Source organism: Antechinus flavipes, chromosome 4, assembly GCF_016432865.1.
Source record: "Antechinus flavipes isolate AdamAnt ecotype Samford, QLD, Australia chromosome 4, AdamAnt_v2, whole genome shotgun sequence".
In the NCBI taxonomy this organism is placed as follows: Eukaryota; Metazoa; Chordata; class Mammalia; order Dasyuromorphia; family Dasyuridae; genus Antechinus; species Antechinus flavipes.
This window is the reverse complement of record NC_067401.1, coordinates 296,592,111-296,602,072: the sequence shown is the minus strand read 5'-3', so window position 1 is coordinate 296,602,072 and position 9,962 is coordinate 296,592,111. Positions and strand designations below refer to the sequence as shown.

The 9,962-nt window shown below is 32.7% G+C and overlaps 1 protein-coding gene across 1 annotated transcript in view; it reads left to right on the top strand.

Moving 5' to 3' along the window:
* Positions 1-2,818: 2,818 nt before the first annotated feature.
* The window catches only part of GPRC6A (G protein-coupled receptor class C group 6 member A), a 31,637-nt gene continuing 24,493 nt past the window's right edge, over positions 2,819-9,962 (top strand). The window contains exons 1-2 of the mRNA XM_051993343.1: positions 2,819-3,012; positions 6,613-6,916. Of these exons, the coding sequence (XP_051849303.1) occupies positions 2,819-3,012; positions 6,613-6,916 (498 nt within the window). The remainder of the gene's footprint in view (positions 3,013-6,612; positions 6,917-9,962) is intronic.

Here is a 9,962-nt window from a genome sequence, read left to right as displayed (position 1 = left end):
ATGGCATACAAAGGAGTTCTACATTGGCATCTTTAACCAAGACCATGAAAATTTGGCCCTCTCAGGTTTCTATTCAGTAACAATTGTGAGCAAAAGCTAAAACTGTATATGAATGAACACGAACACCTTATTCATTTCCTTTCAAATGACAATTTTAAAAAATACCAACCTTTAGTTAACCCAGATTTCTATGCAATTCAAGAATGGAAATTAGTTTATAAAAATTTAAAAAGATAAACCTTAAAAGAAACTTTTGGAGAGTGTAACCTAGCTTTTGTTTCTGTTATAAAAAATCTATTCTAGGTAAGTTCCTTCATGCTTTTGACTTGGGCTTTTGTGGTTTTGTGTATGTACAGTGAGCACATACTGATTTTTAATGAACCACGTGGCAAATCTGATACTCATTTGGCCTTGAATGTGTTTTGGCATGCAAATACATCTACTTATACTTTTTTAAAAAATGAATAATTCTATCAGTGTTTGACTTCCCTTAGAAGAGGAAATCTTAGCTTTCTCCAGTCTTTTTTTTCCCTTGAGGCAATTGGGGTTAAGTGACTTGCCCAGGGTCACTTAGCTAGGAAGTGTTAAGTGTCTGAGATCAAATTTGAACTTAGGTCCTTCTGACTTCAGGGCTGGTCTCCATGAAGTCTTTATGGACTGGCTGTCTTCATGAATGTCTGTGGTTAAGGAAACAGGTAATATGGTGGCTAGAGTATAAGACTTGGGAGTTAAGAAAAGCAGAATACAAATCCTGCCTCAGCCATCAAGTCACTCAATCCTTCTCAGATTTTCTTTCCAAATCTATGATTTGGGATAATAAAATTTACTACCTCACAGGATTGTAGTGAGAATAGAATGACATGTCAAAGGCTTTCTAAACGTTAAAGTACTAAGAAAATGCTAGCAATTATCATTATTTTCAAATTTTCCCAATAGTCAACTCTCTCATAATAAGTCTTGCTATACTTAGCTAAGTAAATTACTTCTCAGGGATCTCCACTCCAAAAATCAAAGCTTTCCTAACTTAGTAAAGACACCAGGGACTTATGCCCCAAAAACATAGCCTTCAAGAACACAGGTTCATCTCACACTGCAGTAAGATGCTAGAACAGGACATTAATAAATATCTTATAAATATCACTTTTCAAAAATTCAAAGAAATAATATTATTTCTAAGAAGTTTGCTTTAAAGAAGCTTTATTAAAGGAATTGAATGTTTAATTTTTAAAATTTCATTAGTATATTATGCTTTTATACCACCTTTATTTTATATATGATATATATGTATACATTCACATATATAGATATTTTACCCTTTCCCTTACCCAGTAAGTCAACTCTTATTAAAAAATTGCAAAAGGGAAGAGAAAAGAATAAGCAACATATCATCTGAGTCTAACTGTATCTCATACCCATAGTCTCTGCATGCTCAAACCTTAAATGAAAAGAAGTTCATTTTTTAGCTCTTCTCTGTGATCATATTGGATCATTATATTTATCCAGTATTTATGTTTATGTTGATTCTGTGAACTTTTAAATAGCCATTGTATATATTATTTTCTTTTCTTGATTCCTTCACTCTTTATGCATATCCATACTTCTCAGAACTCTTTAAATCTAATATTTCCTATGATACATTATATTTTATCATATTCATATTATACAGTTTAGCCATTCTCAAACTGAAGGGCAATTATTTTCATTCCAGCTCTTTGAATCATAAAAAAGTCCATCAAGTTACCACCATCACCACCTAACCCCTACTCAATAAATTCCCATTATCTCTCTATTATGTCCAGAATCAAATACAAAACTTGTTTGGTATTTGCAACCCTTCATATTGTAGCTCCTCCTACCTTTGTAGTTTTCCCAAAAGTTCTTGTAAAATAGAGAATTTATCCAAGCAATTTATTTCCTTGGTCTTATATAACAGGGAGGTTTTTAGTTTGATTGGTTGTTCTTCCTTGCCTAATGTCTTCCATTGTTCTACCTTTCCATTTTTTAAATCAGTGCCAAATAATTTCAGCCTTTTCTTATAAAAATAAAATTTAGAAGTGTTATTTCCATTTCATTATTATTTTGCTCCCATTATTTCCTGTGAGATTCCTCTAAAATAAATTTAATATTACATATTAAATAATATGTTCTCTAAATTATAATAACATAACTACTTCCTTGATGATTTGAATTGCAAATCTGTAAGTTAATGTATGTAATGCTGTAATTTTTATTATGTTAGTGCAACCCAACTGTGAAAAATAGATATCCCTTCAATTAGTTGTCATTTCATTTCTCTATGGAATGTTTTAGTGTTTTGTAAATGTATTTCTATATTTCAGTATTTTTCTAAAGGGAAGAAATCTCATATGATATATTGCAAAAGGAAAAATTGACAAGCACAGTGCTTAAATAATTATTGCATTTCATTTTAGTCAGTCAGAAAGAAAGAAATTACATTGAACTTTGAGAGAAATTTCTTTATGCAGCTTGAGAAAGAACTCACATTTTTCTCAAAACATTTGCCTTTTTCCTTAATCTAATAAAAATATTTTTGTCAAAGTAAGATATATCCAAAGACCATCTGCAAATTATCCACATTTTTCTTCTCATTTTGGTATTTGAGACACTCTAGGTGAAAAAAAAAACAAGTTCAGTTTCTACTATCAGCAGGCACATGGATATTGAGTATTCCACCTTCTGATTTTTCCCTATACTTTCACTTGTGTTTACAGATGAAATAAGACCCAGGTAGTTGACCCTCCAGTGAGCTTAATTGACTCCCCGGGCTTCACATAAAGCAAGCAAGTGGAATGGAAACATGGTGTTATTAAGAATATTATTTCTCTGCTTTTTGACCATTTTAAATTCCTCCCAGCCCTGCCAGATTCCTGATGACTTTGTGGCTGCCAGTTCTCCAGGACATATCGTGATTGGAGGTTTATTTGCAGTTCATAATAAAATGATTCATTCAGAAAAATATCGCAGAAGACCAGAAATTCAAACTTGTGAGGGGTAAGTAATGCTACAAATATCACATATTAGATATCAAGATTTGACCATGGGAACCAGTCATGTAAATTGTTCTGTTTTAATCTTATTACCATCTAAATAGCTCTCATAAAATTGTAATCTATGAAGGCCTTGATTTTAATGTTACATATGCTTGGTTAGCTGTATATAGTCAGTAAATCTGTGAAAAACATTCATTGCTATGAAGTTCAATGAATCCTCCAAACTTAGGAACAATCTGTACTTTTGAATAATTTTTTGGATTTTATTGAGCAAATGTTTTGAAAGACTACGAAGATGAATGAGAAGATAAAACAGCCCATGCCACAGTACAAAAACATAAAGTAAATTTGGGTGTCTTAATGATTCCTAATCTGTTATTGTGCTAGCACAGATTATTGAGCAGTGCATATTTTTTAATCATTTCTCAAAAGAAGATTTCAGACTTTATCTTGTAGGCAATAGTAAGTCACCAAAGGTGACTATGAATATGAATAATGGTAATTAGTCTGGAAGTAGTATGTATATATAAATGAAGATAATAAGGAATGAGAATGGGAAGACCTGAAAAGAAATTACTGCAGCAGTAGAGACACGGTAAGTAGGATCTCAATACAGAAAAAGCACTGAGAATGGAAAGAAAAGAATTCATGCAAGAGGTGCTACAGGGAACTGGTGACTACTTGAACAGGAGAGGTGAGAGATATTAAAAAATTAAACATAATATCAAGATTTCAAACATGAGAATCTGATTGAATGATTATGCCATTCACTTAAGGAGTGAAATCAGAAGGGGAAACTATAGGTTAAGAAGGAAGCTCAGTTTGGGGCATAATGAAGCTGAGGTACAGCTGGAGAAGTCTCATAGGTGGTTGGTGTTTGTGGGTCCTGTCTCAGAAGAAATTTTGAAGGCTGGAATCTTTTACATAGTTGTAATGGTTAAAGCTATGAGACTAAATGAGATCATCTAGGATGAATGTATATCCAAAGAGAAAAGGGAAAGGGGATAAGAACGATAAAAGAACAATACATCAATGAAAGCAATTGAAAAAAAATTTGAAATCATCCTTGAGTCTTCTCTTTCTCTGCCATAGCCCCACATCCAAGCAGATGCCAAGTTCTACTTATTTCTTTTTCACAACATTTCTCTCATCTTTCCCTTTTTTCTACTTACTTAGCCATTATCCTAATTTGGGTAATAGTCACTTGTTATCTGGACAACAGCCTCATAATTGAACTGCTAGTTTCCCGTTTCTCCACTCTCTAATTCACCCTCCATATGACTGTCAAAATAATCTTCCTAAATGTGCAGGTATGATCATAATCATTATCATGTTCATAAAGTTCAGTGACTTCATAATAATCTGACTTCAACTTATTTCTCCAAATTGATTTCATGTGATTTGTCATCATGTACCCTTGATTTTATTAAGTTAGATCACATGTTGTTTTGCAAACATGGCAAACATACAAACATTCCCCCATCTTTATATCTTTAAACACTCTGTTCATCAATCTAGACTGTTTCTGTTTCTCACTTCTACCCCTTGTCATCTCAGCTTCCTTCAAGAGTATCATAGCTTTTTGTGTCATAGTTTTCCTTTCCTGTACCCTTTAGTTAGCTGCCAAGTTACATTACATTTACCTTGCATAAATCTTGTAGTATCTGTCCATATCTATCTATCATCTATCTATCTATAATCTATCTATCTATCATACATACATATATATATGTATATATACATATATATATATATATATATATGTATGTATGTATGTATTCCATTCCCATGCCAAGGGGAATATAAGGAATATTCCTTATTCTAAGGAATAGAATATAAGGTCCTTGAGCTGTTTTGTAGAAGCTGTTTTGTTTTTATATCCCCAAAGTCTGGGACAGGATTTTGCATATATATTAAATCCTAAATAAAAACTAAAATGAATTCACTGACCTGAAAAGAGATCTTTAGTAGCAAAGCTCTGTCCTTGGTCCTACTCTGCTAAACTTTTTTTAAAAAGTTTTTTTTTTCAATCAGTGGACTGGGTAAAGACATAAAAAGCATGTTCACTAAATAATTGGGTAGCAGAACTGGCAACATCCTGAATCCTGGGTTGATTCTAATAAGATGACATGTAATGAGAACAAAGATAAAGTCTTACTCAACTAAACTCATATTTATGGAAAATCAAACACAAATTTTTGCTAGAAAAAAGATATTCATTTTAGAGGCTTGAAAAGTTAACATGTTTTAGGATTATAATGTAGATTAAAAATCTAACCATATCTAAATAGTGCCTAGCATAGTGTCTAGAGATGATAATTTTACTGTTGTCCAACTATATCAAGTCTATCATGTTCAGATCTGACTTCTATACTTAAAGAACATTGACAAACTTATGATGTTTATCCAGGAAAGAAAAAGACTCAGAGGAAGATTAGGATCTTACAATGAGAAAGGACCTGAAGAATCACTGAAGAACTGTCTTCAAATTACACATTTAACATATTGGATTACTTGCTTCTAGGGGAGGGGAGAAGGGAAAGGGAGGGAAAAAATTGAAACACATGATTTTACAAGGGTGAATGTTGAAAATTATCCATGCATATGTTTTGAAAATAAAAAACTTTAATAAAAAATAAACAAATAAGTAGCTGTCTTCAAATCCTTGGAAAGCTCTTCTATGGAAAAAAAAGGCTTTTGTGGTCTTCTTTGGGTGAAGGGAAGGCAGGTCAAGACTGTTAGACAAAAGTTTCAGGGAAACAATTCAATTTTGACTCAATATATGAAAGAACTTTTTCAACTATTAGAGTTATTTTAAAATTGAATGGAAAATTATAGCAATTGCCCTATGATTTAGAGATACTCAAGCTATAGCTAGATGACATATCTGTCACAACATGACACTTGTATCTGCTGGAAATATTGTCATTTCTTAAATGAAAGTTGAATTAGACAAACCCTAAGATTTTACCAATCTGACTCTCCCATATTTTTTCTCTCTTCAGCAAAAAAAAATACTAAATAAGATGTAAACTTTGGGAATTTTTTATCATGCAGTATTATTCCTTATTAATCCCTCTAGTTTTTATTCTGAAGTCTAATAAGTCAAATTTCCTTAGAGCACAGGTGTATCTCCTGATAGCATATAATTGATAACAATTCCAAATGAGCTTGATTAACTACTTTGCCAGCTGAAGGGAGTTTGGAAGTAGTAAATCAGAATGGGAGTAGGGATTGAGGGGCAAGCAGAGTGACTGCTATTAGATCTGAAGCCTAATATGTCATATTCCCTTAAAACATAAGAGTGTGATTATAAAGAAGAGACAGAAACATTAAAAAAGCAGACTATCAACAACAAACCAAAGTTGTCAAGGCAAACTTATTCTCTGCTTCAAAAGTCAGAGTATGCACCAGAGAAATATTTCCACCATCACCCCCACCCAAAAAAAATGTCTCAAATGGACAAAGTTTTTTTTTTTTTAAATAGAGCAGTTATCTAGACAATTTACTTGTTTTACTTATAGAATATTTCATTCCTGGAAGCATTGCTAGAATTTATCAAAGTATAATGTCCCATTTTAAAATACTTATTTTCTGGCAGCTTTGAAATTTCAATGTTTCTTCAAACTCTTGCCATGATACACAGCATTGAAATGATCAACAATTCCTCACTGCTACCTGGAGTTAAACTAGGGTATGAGATCTATGACACGTGCACTGAAGTAACAGTAGCAATTGCAGCCACGCTGAGGTTCCTCTCTAAATTCAACTGCTCCCAAAACATCGTGGAATTTCAGTGTAACTATTCCAACTACACACCAAGAGTTAAAGCTGTCATAGGAGCCAGCTACTCAGAAATAACCATGGCTGTTTCCAGGATGTTGAATTTGCAACTTATTCCGCAGGTATGTCTTGTCTTGAAACCTATCTTGCTTTTCTATTTGCATCTGCAATGATTAGCATAACAACATTTTGCACACAGTAAGCACTTAATAAGTACTTTTTTATTCATTTATAGTTTACCTTTGAACATGCTAATCTACATCTTTCCTAGGCAAGAGGACCTAGCCAATACACAATTTTTGAGGTGATAAAATTCTGATTCCTCATCAGTTTAGGAAGGGATTTGTGTGGCCTTTGCAGACTGTGGTAAAAAATTGGAAGACCTTGTTTCCAAGGTCTGGCTTGGTCTCTTACCAGATATGTGATCTTAAGTCATTTTATAGTTTGGGGATATGAAATTCCTCATTTACCAAAGGCTGGGGATAGATAGGGTTCTCTTCTAATGTAAAATTTTTCTTCTACTTCATGGAAACTTCATATAGCAAAGGCTTTCTCTAACTCCCAAGAGGGCCAAGTAGCATGAAGCATGAAGATCATAGGATTTTGAAACTTAAATCTATGAATTTAAAATACATTATACATGGAAGATGCTGACAGATTTGTTCCATTGTTCATCTGTTTTTGCAAATTCATCTTTAAACAGTCCTGGCCTTAATTGGCCATAGTTACCTGACATAATTAGGTATCATGCCAAGTTTTCTATAAACTTGTTTCCTTCTTCACTGGGTTTTTTTCCCTCTAACCTTATAAGAAAATATTTGCACATACTTTTCCACTATCCTCCTCAGTAAAGTTTTTAACAAGTTTTTGCCCTTGTTTTTCATGTCTCTTTTCTTGAAAAAGATCAAACATTTGCTACAGCTGCAAACCTTAACTTCCAGCAAGATTTCTCCCACTCTTGTTTTATGATAATACAAAATTATTTGATACATATAACAAGGAATTTTTTTTGTTCAGCGGTTCTCTGATTAATAATATCAAGTGAAATCCTGGAGAGCAATTTAGAACTATGCCCAAAGAATTATCAAACTGTGGATACCTTTTGATCCAGCAGTGTCTCTAATGGTGTCTCTAATATCCCAAAGAGATCATAAAAAAGGGGAAAGGACCCACACCTACAAAAATGTTTGTAGCAGCCTTTTTTGTAGTGCAAGGAACTGGAAACTGAGTGGATGCCCATCAGCTGGGGAATGGCTGGATAAGTTATGGTATATAAATGTTATGGAGTATTTTTGTTCTATAACAAACAATCATGAACTGATACTAAGTGAATTTGAATAGAAGCAAGAGAACATTTTACACAGTAACAATAAAATTATGCAATGATCAATTCTGATGGATGTGGCTCTTTTCAACAATGAGGTAATTCAGGCCAATTCTAATAGACTTGTGATGGAGAACCATCTGCATTCAGAGAGAGGATTGTAGAGACTGAGTGTGGATCACAATATAGTATTTTTAATCTTTCTCTTGTTCTTTGCTTGCTTTTTGTTTTCCTTCTTTTTTTTTCCTTTTTTGATCTGATTTTTCTTGTGCAGCATAATAAATGTGGAACTATGTATAGAAGAATTGCACATGTTTAACTTATATTGAATTATTTACTGTTTAGGAGACGATGGAGGAAAGGATGTGAAAAAATCTGAAACACAAGGTTTAGCAAGGGTGGATGTTGAAAACTATCTTTGCATATATTTTGAAAATAAAAAGCTATTATTTAAAAATACATATCAAGTGAGATACAAAATAGAGATATTCTCATCAAAGATATTCATCATCACTCATTATCATGAAGTATGTTTAACATAAAGGCTAAATGTATGGTTCACCATCTAAAGATCATGAATTTACTCTGTTAATTGCTTGAAGCTCTAGAATATTACAGAGCCTACTAAATGAAAGACACAAACTCTCAAGAGTTCAGTTTAATAATCCTCACAGAAAAAAAAAACAAAAACAAATAAATAGGGGATAACTATTGTCCAAACAATGAAGTCCAGATAGATATAGGAACTGTTAAGCTGGTTGGTCCATCAATACATACAATTTGGAAAGACATCATAGACAATGGACTGAGTCTATAACTGAATGGAAGTGAAAGTGATAATATGATCTGACAATTGACATATCATGGGAAGCAGTGTGGTACAACAGAACTGGTACAATGGAAGCAAAAAGGGATTGGAAGTGAAGATTCTGGGTTCTAATACCAACCCAGTCACACACTACTTATGAAATCTCAGGAAAATCACTTAACCTCCTTAGGCACAGCTTTCACATTTGTAAAATTAGAGCATTATAATGTCCTTTTTAACTCTAAATCTATGATCCAAGGATTATAGGTTGATAGTAGTTGGAATATGGAATTAAAATGAGTTTATATTCATTTTAATTAATATAACATATTAAGTGACTATTATAAAGAAAAAGTTACATTAAAATATAGCTATTTTCTGTTTAAGCATGTATGTGGAAGGCTTTTTGAATATGGGCTTTTGTGATTATCAATTTCTGTGAAAAGACTAGAAAAATTACAAAGACTAGAAGCTAAAGATTATAAGAAGGCATGAAAATTTATACCAGATTATATATCAGAATCCATAGACATATGGCATAGACAGAAATATCTAGCATCCTAATGTTTAGAGCTAGAAAAGAACTCTTAATGCATCTGGTCCACCTCACCTCCTATTCCACAGCTAAAGAAATTGAGACCTAAATACATTTCAGGACTTACTTAAGGTCACACAGAGAGATTTGAATCCAGATCTTCTGACTTCAAATCCAATTCTTATGAAAGCTTGGAGTCTCTGGATAATATGTACATAAATAAGGAAGTCATATGGGGTTAAAATAAGGCAAAGTACCAAACTTAATTATATGAAGAAGAAAATAGTTCAAAATGGTACAGCACTTTAATAACTAGGGAATAACTTGGCCACTGAAGAAAGTAGAAATCCTTGTGTGCCAGGGCATTTGGGGAATGATAAACCAGGTTATGCTTGGTTATGTTTTCCTATGGCTGCTGATTTTCTTTAAAAATTCATCATGAATTAAAACAGAAAATTTATTTTTAAATCTAAGTTCTTCACTTTTAAATATTCTACTTTC